The sequence below is a fragment of the Medicago truncatula genome, chromosome 8 (genome assembly GCF_003473485.1).
Source record: "Medicago truncatula cultivar Jemalong A17 chromosome 8, MtrunA17r5.0-ANR, whole genome shotgun sequence".
NCBI lineage: Eukaryota > Viridiplantae > Streptophyta > Magnoliopsida > Fabales > Fabaceae > Medicago > Medicago truncatula.
Window position 1 is genome coordinate 23,520,781 of NC_053049.1, and position 21,008 is coordinate 23,541,788.

Genomic DNA, 21,008 nt, shown 5'->3' on the forward strand with positions numbered 1-21,008 from the left:
TCTTAGGTAACCAAAAACAATGGAGTGGGAAACATCTCTCAAAAGCAGGTGAGAGGTTCTCATCAAGGGCCAGTTTGGGTTAGTTTCTTTATGAAAACACTGAAGATACAATTTTCGTTAATGAGATTTTATAAATTACTCCCTCCGTCCCAAATGATATGGGAAAGATAAATGAAAAAATTGAAAAAAGAAAGAGTAATAAATAGTTAAGGATATAATAGGAAAAATAACATTAATGTTTCATTGGTATTCTAAAGTGACATACAATTTAGGACAAATATTTTTTCTAAAGTGACATACAATTTGGGACGGAGGGAGTAAAATAAAGACTATTACTTTTCACACCCTGCTGCCTTCTCGCGCGCCCTGCAAAATTTCCAAAAATACCCCTGGTCTGGATTACGTAATCCGGACCAGATTGTTAGTGATTTCCGGAAAATTAAATCCGGACCAGATGTTATGGGTTTTTTTGTGTCTTTCTTTGATGTCAATGGTCTCTGTTGACTGTTATATGAACCCCACACAAGCTACAATGCTATTGCAGGGTTCATATGAACGGTCAACAATGACCATGACACCACCAACACTCCTAAAAGCTACCTAAAAAACTAATTATTTTTTTTTTTCCGTAGAAAATGGAAGAAAAGAGGTGAAGTGAGAAAAATGCTAGATATCAAGAATGATTTTATAAGAAAGATTCAAGAATGACATGGCACAATAATCACCCTTAGATTTCAGTCTCATTTATTAACCTTTCATAAAAAAAAAATACATAACACCCACCACCCCATGATTTCCGGCTAGGCTGAGATTTTATTGGCTAACATTAATTTCAGGACGATTTCTTGATAAAATCTAAGGGTGATTATTCTGCCATGTCATTCTTGAAATTTTCTTGATAAAATATTTCTTGATATATAGCATTGCTCGTGAAGTGAAGAATGAAGGTATTTGTTGAAGATGGAAGCCTATATATAGCCTAAAACAAGTCCTATGTCATTACTACGGTCAATGAAAACGTGTTAGTGGTTGTAACTGTCCAAACCGACATTAATGGCTCTCTTTCAAAAGAATCAAATGTTGAAGCTTTCCGGATTTTACATTCCAGAATGTCCTTAGCCCTACAGGAAGTGCCAACTTTTCCCTCGTTTACCATTATCGCATTAATCCGGAAAATATATTTCGGAAAACAGATGTGCGTTTCGGATTTTATATTCCGGAATGCATCAGTCATGGCCGGTGGTCTGCACCCCACGTTTTTGTCGGTGGTCAAGTCAAAAAAACACATTTTACCACGTTTTTTGACTGCATTTATGGCCTCCCAACCGTTTTTGACCAACCCCTCCCTATAAATAGCCTTCCAAACCCCACCATTTCTCACACAATCCTCTCCCACCCTCTCCTCTTCTTCCGTCTACAACCATGGTTTTCCATCGTTGGCCTTTCATAGATAAGGGCCTCGTTGAAAACTTTCAGGGTTTGTATGAACGGTCAATGAGGATGGAACCGCGCTGCAACGAAGTGCGGTTCATCTGAGGGTCATGTGGGTAAGTGTGGTTCTTAGCTTGTCATGTCCGGGCGTAAGTTTGAGCACCCCCCCGCCTCCCCCAGGGCATTGTTTTCTTCTTCCTGCCCTCCTCTTCCCTCCTCCTCCGGTTTTCCTCCAATAGGGAACCTACTGCTATGTCCTATCACATAGCAGTGGTTAGGATCTTAGGAGATTAGAATTAGGCTCTTAGTAGATTAGAAATAGATTTAAGATCTTATGCAATAAGCTTAAAAAGCTTGAAAATTATTGTATTGTATTGTTCATATATTAATAAAATGAGTTGTTTTTATATTTGTGTCTTTTTATTTCTGTATTTTATCTTATTCGCATTTTACTTTACGAATTGTATAGCTTAAAATTGCAAAAGTTTTGATAAAACATTATTCCGGATTTTCAAATCCAGAAACATCTGCAAAATTCTAACAATGCAATCCGGAAAACGAAATCTGAACTAGGGGTAAAATTGGGAAAAAAAAATAGGGCGCGCGAGGAAAGACATAGGGTGGAAAAAGTAATAATCTAAAATAAAAGCTTATTTATTTACATAGGTTATTTTTCATAAGCTCAAACCAAACGGGGCTCAAATTCGTTACACAATCAATTCGAACTTATTGTATATGACTTATGAGTACTTTCTTGCTACCAACCACCCTTGGAGAGGAAATTTAGCTGATGATCAATTCTTTTTAATGGGGAACAGATTGAAGGAAAGGTTGAGGAATCAATTGGTTAAGTTGGGATAAGCTTGTTAACAATATAGGGTTTAATTATAGAATAATAGAGAGACAATTAAGGTTCCAATAATAATATGATAATAACTTAACATTACAAGAGGTTACAAGAGAATATATAAAACCTAATAGACTGCTAATTTAGTAATATAAATATCCAATAACTTATGCCTAATACTTTATTATCGAACACTTAACCTCAAACTCATGAAGCATCAACAAAAACATTGTAAATTTGTCAAATAAAATACGAAAAAATATACTAAATAATATAAAGTTCTAAAACTCTCAAGCTTACTAAGTTTTAAGCTTGTTTAAAAAAAACACAAATTCTACCTCTGTACTAGAAATATCTTTTCTTGTGCCAAAATGACTTACGACATCACTTCATGAAGATGTTTGTTATATAAAACAACAACGATCACCGCATTATACAACAAACAAGTGTTATAAGTTTCCTACCTTGTGTGTTGTTGTCCACCATGGCCAGCCAAGTTATACCTGGAAAAGTTGAAGGAGACAAATACAGATCTTTCTTAGATGATGAGGCTCATACCACACAGTGGAGACATGGTGGACCACCCATATATGATGTTGTCAACAAGCTTTTTGAACAAGGACGAACCAAGGTGCATGCACCATTTATATATCTCTATAACCTATATTGTTTTTATATTGTATGATGAATTAGTATATATGTATAATCTTTAGGTGTGGCCAGAAGGATCATTGGAGGAAACAGTCCAAAACGCCATAAAATCATGGGAGATGGAGCTTTCACACAAAACCCGCGTGCAGGATTTTAAGACTATAAATCCTGAAAAGTTTAAGCTCTTTGTTAATGGTACAATTCAATCCTTCTTTATTTCTTCTCTATCTTATTCCTAGTTAGATTTTAATTTGGTTGAATATGATAATGCTATTTCAAAAAATGGAAAAAATTTATTAATCAAAGTGACATTAATGATTATTTTACGACCGTTCATGAGGATCAAAATTTTGTATCTTAAGATTATAATATCAAGTTCTTATCAACTCATATCTCAAATATTATGAGATATAAGAAGGATGAAATTACTTCTCTTAGAACTATTGGAGGACTAAAGGAGACCAAGGAGGAAGGACACCCAACAGAAGACTCTATGAACCTTCCAACACCAATGGCAACCTCTTAGGAGAGATGAACCAAACCTACTACCCCAAGAGTAGAGACAAAGGACCAGGACCGACCCCAAACCCCACTCAAAGTCACCTAAACCCCTCCCCACCATAGCAAACTACTGATCCCAATAGATAGTTGGTTCTACCACTCATTAAGAATGGGAACATGGATGACCAAATTGTCTCTTGTAAAACCAGCACCAAGAGATGAATTGAAGGTAAGGATTGTAAGGTAAGGATTGTCCCCACATATAAACACATTGTCAGGCCATCTTCTATTCGATGTGGGACTCTTAACACGCCCCCTCACGACCAGCACTATTGGGCTTGGTTCGTGGACATAAATGGTGGGTGGCCTGATAGCGAAAACCTGATAGGAGGTGGCCCAATGGATCTTGAAGAAACTCTGATACCAACTTATAAATCGTGGTTGGGCCTAAACAACCCCACAAAACCGGCTTGTAAGGTGAGGATTGCCCCCACATATAAACATATTGTAAGACCATCTTTTATCCGATGATGTGGGACTCTTAACAACCTAAAAATCATATACCACACCCTCGATGCTATCCCACACGTCACAAAAAGGTTATTTGCTGATTTCGGCTTCTCACCGCAAAAGCCAGAGAGTAGTCGCCTGATCTATCAACACTTTACGTCTTAGTGACCATTTTGAAATTTTGTTTCTTTATCAAATGATCTCACCTACAACTTCTTGACTTGATGATTTAATGTTGATAGTTTTCAAATATTATGCTCCATTCCCCCTATGATATAAGTTACTTTAACAAATTATTCGTGAGTTAAGAAATACAGTGTCATGCAATAACACTTCGTGGCAGCTACGTGAAAGGATTATGAATTCGAATTTGGGGTTTGTCACTTATGTCATTCATTATGTCCAACTCATTTATGCCTATATTATATGTTTAAGAAATGAAAAAATTATATTCGGACCAAAAACAAAACAAATTTTTTTATGAGTGTGAAAACATATTTTTATTTTTAGAGACTAAAAATTAAATTACGCTATATAATTAAAGATGAAAAACTTATCTCACCAATTTACGACATCAAAAAATTTGATAATATAGAACAGATGAGTATTTGTCTTGTTCCTAAACTGAGGTCCACAAAAGACAAGCTCCCCCATTTTTTTAATTTGTTTTATTAAGGAGTTGAAAGAGGCAAAATTTTGTTTTATTTTTGAGGTGAATTGGCTAACATAATGGCACCGAATATCTTGTTCCTTTCTATATGTAGTATTGAAGGTGTATTTTTTATACTATATGGATTATAAAAAAGTAGGCTTAATTGCACTTTTGGACCCCTATCTTTCCAAAAGTTGCGGTTATGGACCCCTAACTAATTTAAATACAAAACAGCCCCCTATGTTTTGATTCTTTGGCAGTTTTGGACCCCCAAGGCAAAAAAATAAAATAAAAATTGACACGTGGCACCTCACTTAGGGTGCCACGTCAGCGTTGACCGAGTCAACAATGGACTGGGGGTCCAAAACTGCCAAAGAATCAAAACATAGGGGGCTGTTTTGTATTTAAATTAGTTAGGGGCCCATAACCGCAACTTTTGGAAAGATAGGGGTCCAAAAGTGCAATTAAGCCAAAAAAGTAATAATATTAAGGTTTAAATAGGTCTTTCGTCCCTGCAAATATATGTCATTTGAATTTTTGTCCCTGAAGTTACTAATCCTTCCAATTTGCCTCTGCAAATATTAATCATTTGACTTTTGGTCCTAATTACATCTGATTAGTAACTTCAGGGAAGAAAATTCAAATGACCTATATTTGTAGGGATGAAAGACCTATTTAAGCAAACCACCTCTCCCAATCATCACTTGCCACATGGGCACCACGTCGCTAATGACAGCCCACCTCAGCAAAAAAAACCTAATTAGGACCAAAATTCAAATGATTAAATATATTTGCATGGGCAGATTGGAAGGATTAGTAACTTCAGGGACGAAAATTCAAATGGCCTATATTTGCAGGGACGAAAGACTAATATTAATTATTAACAATGTTTGATTTTGAAGGGACGGAGGGATTAACAGCAGAAGAAACACTAAGGTTGGGAAGTTATAATGCTTTGATGAAAAACTCATTGCCAGAAGAATACAAGTATTACAAAGCTGAAGAAGAGACATTTGAATCATCTCATGAAGCATTTAGATCAGCATTTCCAAGGGGATTTGCATGGGAAGTCATCAAAGTTTACGGTGGACCCCCTGAGATTGCTTACAAGTTTAGGCATTGGGGATTTTTTGAAGGTCCTTATAAGGGACATGCACCCACTGGAAACATGGTTGAATTCTATGGCTTTGGAACTCTTAAGGTATCTCTATTTAATATACCGACAATTTTTACTTTTTCAAATTCATTAAATAACTGATGTATCTGAACTAGTGAGAGTTACGTACTAGCATGAATTTCCAATTTCAGGTTGACAATTTAATGAAAGCAGAAGAGGTGGAGATTTACTATGACCCTGCAGAGCTGATGGGAGATCTTCTAGCTGGAAAGCAAACAGCTGAGGATAACACTAAAACTTCTCAAGGATGTCCTTTTCAAAAATAATAGTACTATCAATGATTGTCCTTAATAATATAATGCAAGGGTGGAACTGAAATAAAAGAAAATGTATATTACAATAAGTGCAATCTATGTAATCTTTAAATAAAGTATACTAATGTGGTACCAATCTCTTCTTACCTACACTATCATATCAAATTAATTTATTGAACCATTTTTTCATCGCTAGAAAAAGGTAAAACTGCTAAAGAATATGAATAAGTAATGGATTACTCTTGTGCTGCTCAAATCACAGCAGTAAAAACCAACCAATGTGTATTAAGAACTTAAAAGTGGTAATGTTTTTGAAGTTATTACGTGAATATTAAATTTGATCTGGTAGGATTGCATACAATTAATTTCTCACATTATAAATATTTTAGAATGCTGTCTAAAATTGCAAAATATTAATCAACTAAAATGTTTGTTTGTCTAGATCTATTATCAAATTTTAACCACTTAATTTTCCCTTAAAAAAAACCACCCAATTTTATAATTTTAATTTTCTATACACCATAATAATTTTTCACTTCCTAAAAATAATTATTAATTAAAATTAAATAACATGTGTTCAATATTGTAGTCGAAAACAAGTTTTAAAACGACGTCGGACAGCGCTACGACATGAAGATAGTGATTAGGACAAGCAAAGGGAGAGCAAACAGCACGGCAGAAGGATATGGTTAGGGTTACGGCAGGTTCACATGAGGACGACTAGGATCGCGGGTTTGAAGTGTGTTCCGCGTCGGCCAATAGAGGACGACAACGATCACCCTCTCGTCGCCGGTTTCACGAGGATTACAGGAGGGAGGCAACTTCCATAGAATGGACACGAGCGACTTCGCGGGGAAAGAGGGAGCAGTCTTCTGAACCTCACTTCAAAAGGTTTGTAACTTTCTATTTTACGTACTTTCCAGCTCAATTGTCGAATTTTTATTTGACGAAAGGATTTGAAGTGGGTGGTATGTTGGAGGATGTGGTGGTTCCGAGTAAACGAAATGTTTATGGGGAATTGTATGGCTTTGTCAGATACTCCAATGTTAAGGATGTCCATAAATTGCTGAATGTGGTGTGCTTTGGCCATTTTCGTGTTAGGGCAAAGGTAGCTAGGTTTGTTCGGTCTGGTGAGAAGGAGGGGAAGAAGGTGAGCGAGGGTGATGGTGGAGGTGGTGTGGGTAGGGTTGTTGAGGCAAAATCTCTAATTAATTTTAAGGATAATAAACCTTGATGGTTAAGGAATTAATGGACTTTGATTAATTTCTTAGTTTTTAACTTGTGCTCTTGAGTGTTTAACTAAAACAAGAACAAGGTTTAAATCATACCAAGATTCAAGAAATCAATGGACATTTGAATTCATGAACTAACTCTGAGTTCAGAAAGTTAGTTCAAAATGTTGCTCAGAGATCAGAATATTCAAGCAGAGTTAAGAAGGTTGTTCTTATACAAGCCCATAAAATCAAGAACATCATCAAGAGCATGCAAGGCACACATGACATGAATAAATGTCCAGGAAAGTACACTTGCATGGATCAATCAAGCAATAAAAGCATTTACAAGATTAATGTCAAAAAAGATATTCAATGTTCATTTAAGTAGAATTAATTTAGCATAATTGTAAATAATACCTTAATAAACCCACTTTTCTTGTTTAGTACACTTAACTTTGCTTCCTTTGCCAACTTCAATCATGTTTGTTCATTACATATTGGCCCTGTTTGTTTTAGATTTTTTTAGTAAAAAAAATCACTTCAGTCAAAAAAAAAAAAATCATTTTATCAAAAAAATTTATTTCGACGCTAAAATAAAAAGCTATTAGAATTAGCTTTTCTCAATTTTTTTTTTCAAACATAAGGAGGTAAGAAATGAAATAGTTAAAAATCATTGTTTTAAAAAAAGTCTAACATAAAATCTATTTTCTTTAAAGTTAAAACAAACACACGTTTCTAACAGATAACATGTCAGTTTATATAGACCTGGGTTTCTAACAGATAACATGTAAGTTTATATTGAAAAGGAAATTAGTGCAAATATTAGTTCCGAGTCAATTATTGATGATTTCAAATCACTCAAAAAGCGTAAAGTGTCACTTTAAATATTTAATGATTGACTTTATATATTATGTAGTTTAATTTTGAATGATCGATTTTTGATTCATTACAACTTAAATGTATTGTATGCAATATGAATTATATATTTTAGTTTATTTTGATGACGACCACCCCAAACTTTTTTAGCTGACTCCGCCACTGAGAAACAACACCCTTCTATTCATTCCACTTAATATTGTAGAAAATGTTCTTCGAATATTTGGATATGAACAGGCCTCACAATGATTTCTATGACCAACATTTTTGTGTTATTATCCCTTTAACATTATTCACAATACAACGTCTTTGAGATATTTGGCTTTTAATTTTACTTTGTTTGCTAATTTATTCTTCATATATGTATGCAGGAGCTAAAAATCATTTCGTGATTCTATTCTTATCATCTAGCTAGCTATGTGTAGTTTATGTGCAACAACTAATACCTTTGAACTATATTCATATATGTAAGAGCTGTTGAAGTGGTTTAATGCAAATGTATTAGCCAACGAATTTTGTACAAGGGTTTTAATGATACTTGAAGAAAACTTGAGTATGCACTGGGTTGTTACCATATGTAAGGAAAGGACACTTATTTTTGAACGATAAACGAAATGGCAAAGTCATTATAAACTCACACATAAGTAGAGGTATTGAGGTTCAAACCTCGGTCATGGCATCCGGCCTAACAATTTCAGTATTTTATGAGTAATTTAATTCTTGCTTTATAAGAGGCTTCTTTGCTTAAAAAGTTACAATGCATTTATTTTAATTTGTTTCAAACAACAAATACACACACCGCTCAATTCCAATGCATTGGGTGAGAATTGAAACGATGAGAGACCCATTGGCATCTTCCTTTCTCTGCTTGCCCTTGCCTCCTCCGTCGAGATCTGTCTTTTATATGCCGCCGGCTTTGAAGCTTTTGTCAATTGCATGCTGGATATAATGGGCTAACATAATGGCACCAAATATCTAGTTCCTTTTTATATTTAGTATTGAAAGTGTTTTTGTACTATAAGGATTATAAAAAAAATGTTAATTATTAATTTGAAGGGAGGGAGGGATTAACAGCAGAAGAAACACTAAGGTTGGGAAGTTATAATGCTTTGATGAAAAACTCATTGCCAGAAGAATACAAGTATTACAAAGCAGAAGAAGAGACATTTGAATCATCTCATGAAGCATTTATTTAGATCAGCCATGGGAAGTCATCAAAGTTTACGGTGGACATGCACCGGAAACTTGCAAGCTGAGATTGCTTACAAGTTTTAAGGGACATGCACCCACCGGAAACATGGTTGAATTCTATGGCTTTAGAACTCTCAAGATATCTCTATTTAATAAATTTACAATTGTTACTTTTCCAAATTCATTAAATAACTGAAATAAAAGAAAATGTATATTACAATAAATGCAATTGTGTGTGATCAATGTAATATTTAACACACGACTTCTGTAGAAATACAATGTCTCACTATGTTACCGTTAAAGCACAAAAATCACAGGATAAACGACAAATACCTTTCGCAAGCCTGTATACTGCATAATCTTTCATCATGCATGTGACAAGTTTGATATAGGAATGGAAGTGTGAAGGAAGGAATCATGAACAAATTAAATCACAGTGTGAAGACGTGAATCATAAAATGTGAAGAACGGAATCTTGAAAGAACTCAAGCTTTCTATTAATGAACTCACTAACAAAGTGTGAAGCGTAAATAATACTAAAGAGTTGTTGCAAATGAAGAATGAGAATCATGAGCGAAAAGGGAGAATCAAATCAATTTGAGATTAGGGATTTGAGATTATTGTCATCCATCCATAATAGAAAATGAACCGGTTTGAAATAACAAAATAAAATTATTTGGTTTTTTTTTATAACTAGATCTGAATATGATTTTGGATAAACCACTTAGTATGTGTTTGGTATAGCTTTTTGCTGCCACTGCCTCACGTTTAGATGCCTTTTTGATGTGATTTGGAGAAGCTGCTATTTGTAGCTTCACTAGAAACGTGAATTTATGCCGTGGTTTTGGGCAGATGTGAAAAAGGTACCGCTGAGCCAAACATAGGCTTAGCTGGTTAAAATGAACAACCCTAATTTAGATGTTGTATTTTCTATCCAATTTATCCTCAGATTTTGTTAAAAATCATTGTGTTCGATATCGTAGCCAAAAACAAGTTTTAATACAAATTTGTTTTAATACTATGACTATGTGAAAAACCAGCTTAATTAATTTTTTTAAGCAGTTTTAATTCCCAAACTTTTTTTATCATGTTCTATGTTGTTGTGGTTGTTCTGGCTCTTTAGTTTTATTGTCAAAAATGATCAAAATAGCTTTTCTCCAAAAAGTTATACCACATTAGCCAACTTAAATAATAATAAACAAAGAAAAATGAAGCTACCCAAATAAAATGACTGCAGTTTTGGCAATTAAATCAACACCTCATTAGTTACAGCACGTAAAAATTACATTCCTCAATAAGAAAAGGATAAACAAAAAATCTAATAATGCTAAATAGTTTAATAATCATAATTGCAGTACATTACATTGGCGTTACTGCAATGTTTACATACATATACAACAGGCAAATGAAGTTGCACCAATAAATACATTAGAGTTCAAGGTGGGGATTACCGCTGCTTCTACTTTCATCTATTAAAGCCCAGCTTAACATTTCAGTGCAGAACTGATCATCCGGCTTCAGCCACAACGCCTGATTTTCAATGAACAATATGATTAGTAAACTCGTAAGCGATGAATTCTAAGAATATTCATGCATAAACATGATATAATCTCAAAGGTAACACCAATTTTTAGCTATCCAGCGTAGACACTTCAAAAACTGGCATAAAAATGAATATTCTACAGGGATAAGAACATCTCTAACATGGCCGAAATAACCTTACACATCTCAAATGTTTAACACAGTAACCAATGTTTGAGAGTTTTCTTCTAATTGAATTGAAAGAAGAAAAAAACTCTTATAAAGTGAGTTTGTCATAGAAGTGAGCAAAGAGTGTGTACCCTTTAGTGGATCAAAAGGTCATGATGCACTCTAGTAGATTTAATTCAAAAAGAATCATATCTTTATCAACTATACACTGCTTCAGACATCAACTCACTTTATATGAGTCTTGTCCTGTCCACTCTCCAATGTAATTCAATATACTTATGATACTATATTGCAAATAATGGGCACATTAAACAAGCCATACTTGGGCGAAAAATAGACAGTTAAACCGGAGAAAGTTATACCCCAAAATAGTAAATCAAGGTAGAGAATAAGCTTAATTGTTCTGTCAAGAAAAGAATAAGCTTAATTGTATAAAAGAAGAAGCATGTTTTAAATAGATTTATTGTCATGGGTACAGGCAATGTCGGATAGCTATCACTCACTTTGTGATAATATGTAATTGCTGTACTGAAATCATCCTGCATGAATTACATACAACAACAAAACATCAGCCTCAGTCCAAAATTAATCATTATAACTAGAGACTTAATAGTTTAATAATTGTGTTCTGATATTGTAACATGTTTTAAACATACATCATATTATATTTCAAATAATTTCCACATCATAACATCAATTCATAGAATATATTTACACTGATAAAACCGTGAAATATGAATAAACATCTGTTAAATTAATTTACACTGTCAACAAATATAAATTAAAATCCAATTTCAAATTGCTAGGTATTATTATAATGTTGAATAAATTTACCCACAAATGAAGATACTACAACAATTGTGAAGTTGCCCAAAAAAATTTCAAGCAAGAATAGATATGCAGAATGTATATGATGTGTATCTAAAAGCTGGTGTTTGCCAAGAAAGGACATGTGGTTACTTTAGACATAGGTCGTTTAATATTGAGTAGCATAATGTATTCCTTTTCGCACGTGCTATTCTCTATCTGTGTCTAACTTATTTTCATGATTATGTCAAGAATAGTGCATGGTGTTAGTTACTAGAATTATTAATGCTTGGAAAATCCATTAAAAAAATGACTTCTATTGGTCAATGCATTAATAATTCTAGTAATTAAAACCACACACTATGAAATATTTGAAACAAAACACCGCCACATAATGTGAGCTTCATTTGGAAAAACAAAAAATATCAGATTTTATAGTCAAATATAGGAAATGGTTATCCCATTCGCTCAGAAATTACAAAAATCAGTAAAAGTCAAGAGTAGTCATTCCCATGCCAATAGTCGTCTATTTACCCAAATGCCAACAGCCTTTTAGATAAAAGGAAACAGTCGGTACATTTCCAAACATACATAAAAATCCACATTTAGCTTTAAAATAACATACAGAATACAACAAGCTGGAAGATCATTTCAGATACCTGTAAGTGGTAAGTATATGCAAGACCAGCATAAGTGCTCAAACTTGTTGATAATGCAAGTGCCTTCTCATAATATGAAATTGCTTCTCGGTACATCCTGAGATGGTTTAGTGAGAAAATCAGGGTCGAGAAGTCATGAATTGCATATTGACGCTACCATTATTTAGATATAACTTTTTTGCCAAAACTATAAATTATATCAACATCATGAAAAAAAATGTTTCCAACTTCCATTCAAACTATAATAAAAAGCAGTTGAGGATACCCAGAAACATAAAATTTTAGCAAGAAATATTTATATAATCAAAGCACCTACAAAATGCAACAACCAAGTCTTTTCCCACTACGAGGTCAGCTACATAAACCAAACAAAATGCTCTAGAAAATATCATAATTTTATTCAAATGATCAAGGTAATAAAAATCAGACCGGCTGATTGACCTATAGGACTTTCTTTTACTTTCTTCTAAGGGTTTCTTTGGTTTTCCTGTACTCTAGTAATAGGGTACTCAAAGAAGACCATGCGTACCCTTGATAGCCAAAATATAGGCAAACCAAACCCCTTTCTTTCTAGGGCCTCTCACGACACAACATCGCTTGGCACTTTATCATGTCTTTTTCAAATCAAAGAAGACCGTGCACAAGTCTATTTAATCCCTCCAATATTGCTCCATCACTCGTCTTTGCAAGTAAATTGCTTTCATGGTCGACCTCTTGGGCATAAAATCAATTTGATTATTTTTAATTTTTTGGTTTGCTTTCTTAGTCTGTTCAATCACCATTTCCAACAACTTCACTCTATGGCTCATAAATCTCATCCCTTTCTGATTTGCACAATTTTTCATATCCTAGGTTTTTGATAAATCGAAATTAAAATACCTAGAAATGAATATATATATATATATATATATATATATATATATATATATATATATATATATATGAGGACATATCAAATGAGAGGACTCCTTATTATGAGAGGATGAGAGCAATAAATATCAGTTGTTAGATCAAATTGTACGGTGCAGATTAAAAGTACCACACAAAATAAATTGCACAGGATTTGTTTCCAACGCTTCTTCTTCCTCTTCTGTATCGCACCTCTGCTTCCTCATTCTCTCCAAAACGCTGCTTATTCTCCCAGAAATTGTTAGGTTAATTTGGAACAATAAATTTGGCCATTATCGAAATCTATTTGGCCTCCATATCCCCATGTTATTTTAAGAAGAATCATGGAGGATGCTGCTCCTCGTCTCTTTCTTATCACAATGACATCTCTCATATTCTCTTAATATTTTGTATCTTAACTTCAATTAGGTGTCCAATATGAGCGTTGTTGTTGAATTGGCATTTTACAGAAGGTGAAGTCCTATGGGCTTCATATTTTTCAGATTTAAAAAATTGAGAATTTGATTGAAAAATAGTGAATGAATTGAAAGGTTAAATATTTATGGTGGCTACAACAAATTGGTTTTGGGTAATGAAGCGTGAAAATTTGACAGAGAAGACCACAAAAATTAGAGGAAAAAATGTAGAAGCAACGGAGATGAGGGTAGACAGAGTGGAGAAGATGAAAGATAGAGGTTGTAGTGCATGACCCTTTTTAAAGACCAATTAAATCTGAAGCGTTGATTTTGATCCAATGATTCAGATTAATTCCTCTCATCCTCTCATTATAACTAGTCCTCTCACTTGATATGCCCTCTATATATATATATATAAATTATTATGCTTTTAAATAAAGTCAGCTAGAAAATCATGTTTCAACTTTTCAAAGGATATCTCTTTGTATTCAAAATATTCTATTAGCTGATAACGAGAAAAATTCAAGTCAGATGAGCACGAAGACATTTATCAACTTACTCCAACTTTCTGCATGCATGAGCAATATTGACTAAAGTTGGTTCCCATGTTTCACTTAAAGCGGTAGGGATGAGGGCTAATGTTTTCTCGAACCACCACACTGCTTTCTTATACCTGAATCAGAAATCACAATTATGCAAGTTGTAATCACTCAAATATTCTAAGTAGCATGCAAAGTTGGCTGGCAAAATTAAGAAAACAGAACTTTAACTGTTCGGAGATAAAGAGAGTGCAATATATGTTCTTGTAAATGAACACTAAATATGTTCCTAGTATAGTTAAAGCAACTCCTATTATGAATAAAACTGGGCCAGGGCATATCTATCGGTCTCTTCGGATACAAGCATTTGTTTTTATTTTTTAGGATCATTTGAATAGCATTCGAAGGAGAATTCTGTGACATGAACTTTACATTAAGTAACTTATAGAATAGTAGTTTGACTTGATTGTAATCTCAGTCACTTTGCATAGTGTGTCATTTTGCTACCAGAATAATACCTTAGCGAGTTTAGTCCTTTACCTTTCAGTTATTACAATCCAGTCCCTTTACACTTTCTAATTTCATAAAACTCTCATAAATTCATAATCTATTCAAAATATTCACAAATTGAATCAATTACATTTTTAAAAATTTCTGCTTTTCAAAAGTCATTAATCAAAATATTAAACTTCATTAAAAAATCCCAAATTTCACCAATTCAAAACCCTAATTTCACATCTTAAAAATTTCTCTAAATTATATCAAAATTTCTCAGAATTTCTAACTTCTAAAATCGTTAACCCCCAAATATTGCAATAGAAAAATGAGTATTTGAGACGGTAAAGAAAATTGAAAATGGAATTATATTTTGCTTAAGGGACTTGAATGACTAAAAAAAAACTTGAGGGATCGTACAAAGTTCTAACTTCAAACTAGAGACTAAAAAAGTAATCAAGCCTAGTAATTTAGATCAGGAAGATATCCTTACTCTTTCATATAATAGGCAACAACACCTAGTTCGTTATACACAAGTGGATCTGATGAGCAAATTGACTTCGCCTGCATGAAAAACTGAGGAAGAATATAGGAAAATCAGTATTGTGGTATGGGCCTGAATAATACATTAGTTTTCACAGATTCATAGGAGAGGACTCATTGATCTGGTAATAAGTCATTGCTAGACTTTATCAGGTGAAGAAAGATCAAAACATCCAAATCATTTAAAGACGCTTCACTTAACACAGACTAAACTGTTAAAAGGACTTAATGATAGCATGTATAATTATATGTAGTAGAAATAGGATTTTCCAGTTCTAATGTATATACCTGTTCAGCAAGCTTATAGCTGTGGGTTCGCATGCATTCCATTCCAATATAAAGAGCTGGTAAGTGGCACCTGGAATAAGAGAACATCAAGATTCAACCTGTAAAAGAACAATGTATAGATAACAAGAAGATTTCATACAGTTTTTATATTTGTTTATTAACCACAAATGTAGTAAAACTTCTGAAAAATAATACAAAGAAATTCAAAAATGGAGAAAAATGTTAATGGTCGTAAGAAAAATGAAGGAACTAAAAGAAGTTGGCCACAGTGCTTCACTGCTAGGGATTTCAATAAATAAATTCATGTTGTTTGGGGTCATTGGACAAAAATCTGAAAGGAATGGCAGAGAGTTATACTTTTGATCTTTCATTAAGCATACTTTTTGCTCGAAAACGATTCACAAAAACCATGTTAATTGTGTTTTTTAATTTATGTGGTATGTTTCCTTTTGCAAGACAAAAAATCTGACAAAAACGTGTATTAAATATCTCAGAAACAGTTGTTTAAGTTTTAACATTATTACTGAAGAAATGTGCAGAAGAAAGTTGCTTAATTTAATTATATTTGGGGTAGGAGGGGATAAAGTGAGAAAAATCAATACCCAGGAAATAATCGAGCTGCAGTGCGGTAAGCTGACATAGCCTGATCACCCTCTTCTTTAGCTGCAAATGCATTCCCATAGCCTATCCATGCAGGGGGGAATGTTCTATCCAGACTTGTTGCCTTGCTGTAAGGTAGAAAATGAAATTGAACAATAAGTTTTGAAAATGATGCTATAAAAGCAATCAGGTACACAGAAAAAAAAAAAAAAAAAAAAAACCCTTTGATAATCCAAACTCATGCACAATATTTCTAAGGAAGGTTACGAAGAAATTGAGTCTTCGACAAATACTCTGATTTCCTAAAACAGAAAGGTCAGGAGTTAAATTTACTTGAAATAACGGCGGGATTGGTCATATTTCTTGATACAATAGTAATAGCAACCAACAGCAAACCATGATGAAGCCCTAAACAACATGAATAAGATTTTGTTGTTATATGAAGCAAAGGCGTTAGAAGATAACCATAAATGTGAAGCAAAAGTCTAAAAACGAGTTCTTTAGAAGCCAATCAAGCAAAATCTTTAGAAGCCAATCAATATTGTGGATAAGAGTTTTACTTTTGAGGATAATCCTTCACTAAATTGCATGCCATCAGATAAAGTTCATTTGATTGCCCAAGCTCCATAGCAGCTGCCAGATGTACTAATGTGCTCTTGATATGGAAAGGATCCTTCTCAAGCAAACTGTATTATCAGTAGAAAGCTCAGTTATTGAAAATACAGAAATAAAGAGAGAAATGAATGGACAGAATGAATGATGTAAAAGCTATAGCTTTATCTGACTCTGACTTCAGTCTCCAGATCAGATCCTCAACTTACACAGATGTTAACTCAAAACATTTCTGATATTCACCACACTGATGATAGTATTCCGCTTTGCAGGCCAATAAATCATTATTGGTTTTCAGTGTGCGGAAGAAAGAAGGATTAGACTGGTCAGTTTTACAGCTTTCGTTCTCAAGATCTCTAAACTTGGCTTCTACCACAATTTCTTTGTCATACTGGGAAAGAAAAAGAAATAATATTTCATTTCATAAGTAAAAAGCATTTGGATATAGACAATTCCCATTTGGCATCTGCTATTACCTTCTTAATCAAACAAGAATAAAATGATGAGAGCCATCCATCCTCACTTCCAAATTGCAATGACGAAATCAAATTTGCTTCTGGTATTCAACATAAAGTGCAGAGAGAGAGATATGTACTATGATCAATTTAGAAGTAGACAATATACTGCTTAAACTATTTTCAAAAACATATAAACTGAAATCAAAGTCTCCAGGGGATAAGTGAATGTGATTACCTTCATCGCATGTAAGCATGTGATTTTCAATAAGGCATTCCAAAGCCTACATAATTAGCAGACATCAAAGAAGAGTTAAATAACTAGGGTTAGTTGAGAAAAATATAAGCATGTACCTATGCTGCAAAAGACACATTCCAGAATCTAAAACTCAATAAAGGCTATTGTAACAGCGGTCGCAATAAACATCTCAGCAACCGCTGTGACTGCAACCTTCCTACAACTGCAATCCCAATTTAAACTTTGGTGTATCTATTTTGGACATGAACTCTAACACGAATCTCGAATTCTCAATTCATTTTGATGAATTGCAACTTACTTCTAAACTCTATGTACCAAACTACTTTTTCGTTAACTTTGTATAACCAAGAGTGTTGTCAAATATCGGTTATGGTGGCAACAGATTTTTTTACAACTGCCATGGTCAATTCATGAAGAATGTCGGCACCATGGCATTTTATATTGATGATGGTAGATTTTTTGGCGAGCAGTTTAAAATTGTGGATTTTGGCTTTTCTCCAAGGTCCACTATCTGCAATCAATATAACTAACTAATAACCAACCACTTCTCTTTTGTTATTTTGATAATCTCATCTTGAATTATTTTGAAGTTAATGTATAATATCTAGACTTATGCGTTTGTGTTTGTCATTTGTTTTTACTTTAGCATATCAAATTTTTATTGATCACAAGGAATTGAACCCTTGGGAGTTTTATTCATAACCAAGGACGGGAGGAAAAACAGTTGTTACTTTAGATGGTGTTGAACCACACACAATAACTTGCAAGCAAAAGTCCAAATAATGTGGGTGACTCACACAAGATCAATAACTTAGATAGTATTAATGCACCTATAAAAGGTAATAAGGAGAATATTGATGTGTACCTCATAGCATAAGGGATCCGCTTTTATAGCCGCTTTGTACCTTGAACAAAAGTAGATAAAATGGCGACGAGCCTTTATCAGATCAACGTGGTACACATCATACCTATTTAACTCTTTGCACAAGTAGCAAGCAATTTTACTTGCACCTCATATTAAAGGCAGAATGTCAACAAAGAAAAATATAATGTTTTCGACTTGGTGTTATTTGTAAACTAGACCATAACAAGGAAGAAATGCCCCAAATACACTCACCACGATCGAGCCTGAGAACGGTTTTCTAGAGCTTCGTATGCTTTGCCTCTCAAGAAACATATTGCAGCAGTTATCTGTTATAACATTCCAATTACAAAATTCCAAGCTATTGAAAAAGTGTAACGTTAACCATATTTTCTCATTCCAAAACAGCAATTATATCAAATTACAGCACCAGAGATACGTTCATTGAGGCAGTAGATTAGTTTATCTATAAGATATTATCATTTTCTTTTGTCTCTTCCAAACCACCATAACATATGTTGCTAAATTTTTTAATCATCAGTAGTGTATAAAGAAGCAAGGGGGAAAAACATTCCATATACTTGTTTTAGCTATTAAAGCTGAGATGGTTCACCAAAGCTTGGTCATGGTTCCAGGTCATGTGCAAGTTAGAGCCACAGCTGAAACATATAAGGTTAAGCCCCATTTTGGATTGGTTTATTATGTCTACAGGCCCATGATCACTTTTATTTTATTTTTTTGAAACAACCAAAATTTATTAAACATTGTATCTTGCACAAGTACACAGACACAAACAAAAAGTGATATACAACAGCAAAACAGCCAATGCTAGGGGACAACCGGACACCACAGCGCCTAAAAATACAGATTGCTTGACTGTTAACAACAACACAACAACCCCTAAAAACAATACACAGACAGCTCAAAAACGCCCAAACAGGACGAAAAAAATCAGCTATCCTGAAACCGAAAATGCAGACACCCAAAAACCAAAACACTTCCAGAAACATGACCCCCAACTCAAACTACTCCTGATCGGCAGCAGACTCAACCCACTCCATGATGACTTGTTATGTTTTTTTCTTTCTTTTGTTTCTTCTCTGCTTATTTTTTAGGTGGGTTCGTTAGGAGTATATCTTTGCTCATGTTTTTCACTACCTCTCTTCCCTAATGAAAGTGACTGCTTCATTAAAAACAGATTATTTGTAGGTTCTTGTGAAAACCACCATTTTGGTCCATAAATATGCCAGCATTATCACTATAGTCTCTAAATGTATCAAAATTACAAACAGGTCTCCAGTGCCTCTTTTGTTAGACTAAATAGACCAACGAAAAACGCAATCCACAACCAAAATTGACTACTTAAAACCAGATTCGAGAAACTTAAATGAATAATAAAAAAGACAATTGCAGATACTTTGCAATTTTGATTCATCTAGAGACCAATGTGACGGCAAATTACACTTCCAAGACCAAAATGGTCCTGCTTTTTCATGAGATATATAAAATTGTAACTTACACTAAAAAATATATACTAAATTTGAAATTAGTTGCTTAAATTATAAATTAAAAAAAATGAAAAAGAAGACTGACATTGATTTCACCACGATCTTTATCCAAGTAGATATTGGCAGCATTAGAAAGATTTCCATGTTCATCGACCTTAACCTCCTCACCAAGCATAGAAAGACATTGATTCCACTCGTTCAATTCCTGGAGGCACTGTGCGGCGAGGTAGCGGAAGCGAAGGTCACGGAGGACGATTTTGGAGGCGTTGAGGAGGTGGAAGGCGCGGCGGTAATGGTGGCCGAGGAATAGAGACTGTGCGTGCATATAGATGTCTGCAGGGTCGTTGGTGAAAGTGGCAACTTTATCGGCGAAGAAGATCGCGGAAGAGTAGAGATGTTTACTCATGCAGTCACGAACTACTTCTCGAAGCTTCTCTATCTCTTGTTCCCTCATTTCTACTTCTAGGGTTTTTTCTTCTCTTCTTCTTCTTCTTCCTCTTGCTCTTTCGATCAATTCAATTCAATTTCAATTGAAAGTGAAGTGAAGCGGGAGGGAGTGAAGGAAGGTTGATTTATTTTATCTGCAAAAACAATACTCTTTTAATGAGTAAATAGGCAAAAACTCCCCTTGTAATTGTAGCTTTCGTCAAAACCCCCTAATTTTTAGGAAATTTCAAAAATCCTCCTAAAATTGTCAAACATTAGTCAATTACCCCCCTCCGTTTGTTTTAGCTGTTAAATGATTTTTTTTTTTTTAATTTTTTTGCTTTCTTCATCTTCTTCCTTCCACTTTTTTCATCATCTTCATGAATATTTATAAAAAATCCAAAAAAAATTAAGAAACAACAACGATTAACAACATCATCATCTCATTACTAGCTTCTCTTGTTTGTTGCTCATTGTTGTTATCCAAAAGGGTCGTGGCAGAAAGATCAAGAGACAATTGATGATGATCATTGTTGTTGGTAATCTCATCGCTGCTCCAAAAAGAAAATCCATTTGAATGAGGGTTAAAAAGTGATTGATTTTGAAGATGAGACATGAGTGATGATGGAACAGTAAC

At 34.0% G+C, this 21,008-nt stretch overlaps 2 protein-coding genes across 3 annotated transcripts; one reads left to right on the plus strand and one right to left on the minus strand.

The window, feature by feature from the left end:
- Positions 1-2,606: 2,606 nt before the first annotated feature.
- LOC11408451 (pathogen-related protein) lies at positions 2,607-6,175 on the plus strand. Of its 2 annotated transcripts, none has more exons than XM_039828411.1 (4): positions 2,607-2,909; positions 2,992-3,124; positions 5,495-5,793; positions 5,882-5,965. In XM_039828411.1, exons 1-4 carry the CDS (start codon positions 2,763-2,765, stop codon positions 5,903-5,905), a joined length of 603 nt encoding a protein of 200 aa, XP_039684345.1. In that variant the 5' UTR covers positions 2,607-2,762; the 3' UTR covers positions 5,906-5,965. The 2 variants fall into 2 exon arrangements, with proteins under 2 accessions (XP_039684345.1, XP_003628448.1); XM_003628400.4 differs by having other exon boundaries at positions 2,609-2,909; positions 5,901-6,175.
- Positions 6,176-10,519: 4,344 nt separating this feature from the next.
- On the minus strand, positions 10,520-20,531 carry LOC11405324 (anaphase-promoting complex subunit 6). Its single transcript, XM_003628404.4, has 15 exons — positions 20,031-20,531; positions 18,693-18,766; positions 18,441-18,480; positions 17,555-17,600; positions 17,338-17,417; positions 17,071-17,252; positions 16,810-16,935; positions 16,583-16,657; positions 16,252-16,377; positions 15,650-15,719; positions 15,312-15,394; positions 14,344-14,457; positions 12,481-12,577; positions 11,518-11,553; positions 10,520-10,834 (listed from the first exon to the last, which is right to left on the minus strand). Exons 1-15 carry the CDS (start codon positions 20,397-20,399, stop codon positions 10,733-10,735), a joined length of 1,620 nt encoding a protein of 539 aa, XP_003628452.2. The 5' UTR covers positions 20,400-20,531; the 3' UTR covers positions 10,520-10,732.
- Between the last annotated feature and the right edge of the window lie 477 nt (positions 20,532-21,008).

Excerpts from the sequence above, each read along its gene's own strand:
- LOC11408451 (XM_003628400.4), top strand. The coding sequence starts at position 2,763 with ATGGCCAGCCAAGTTATACCTGGAAAAGTTGAAGGAGACAAATACAGA. Across the intron at positions 2,910-2,991 it reads TTGAACAAGGACGAACCAAG|GTGTGGCCAGAAGGATCATT; the intron begins GTGCATGCACCA and ends TATAATCTTTAG. Across the intron at positions 3,125-5,494 it reads GTTTAAGCTCTTTGTTAATG|GGACGGAGGGATTAACAGCA; the intron begins GTACAATTCAAT and ends TTGATTTTGAAG.
- LOC11405324 (XM_003628404.4), bottom strand. The coding sequence starts at position 20,399 with ATGAGGGAACAAGAGATAGAGAAGCTTCGAGAAGTAGTTCGTGACTGC. Across the intron at positions 18,767-20,030 it reads AAGATCGTGGTGAAATCAAT|ATAACTGCTGCAATATGTTT; the intron begins GTCAGTCTTCTT and ends ATGTTATAACAG. Across the intron at positions 18,481-18,692 it reads CGTTCTCAGGCTCGATCGTG|GTACAAAGCGGCTATAAAAG; the intron begins GTGAGTGTATTT and ends CTTTTGTTCAAG.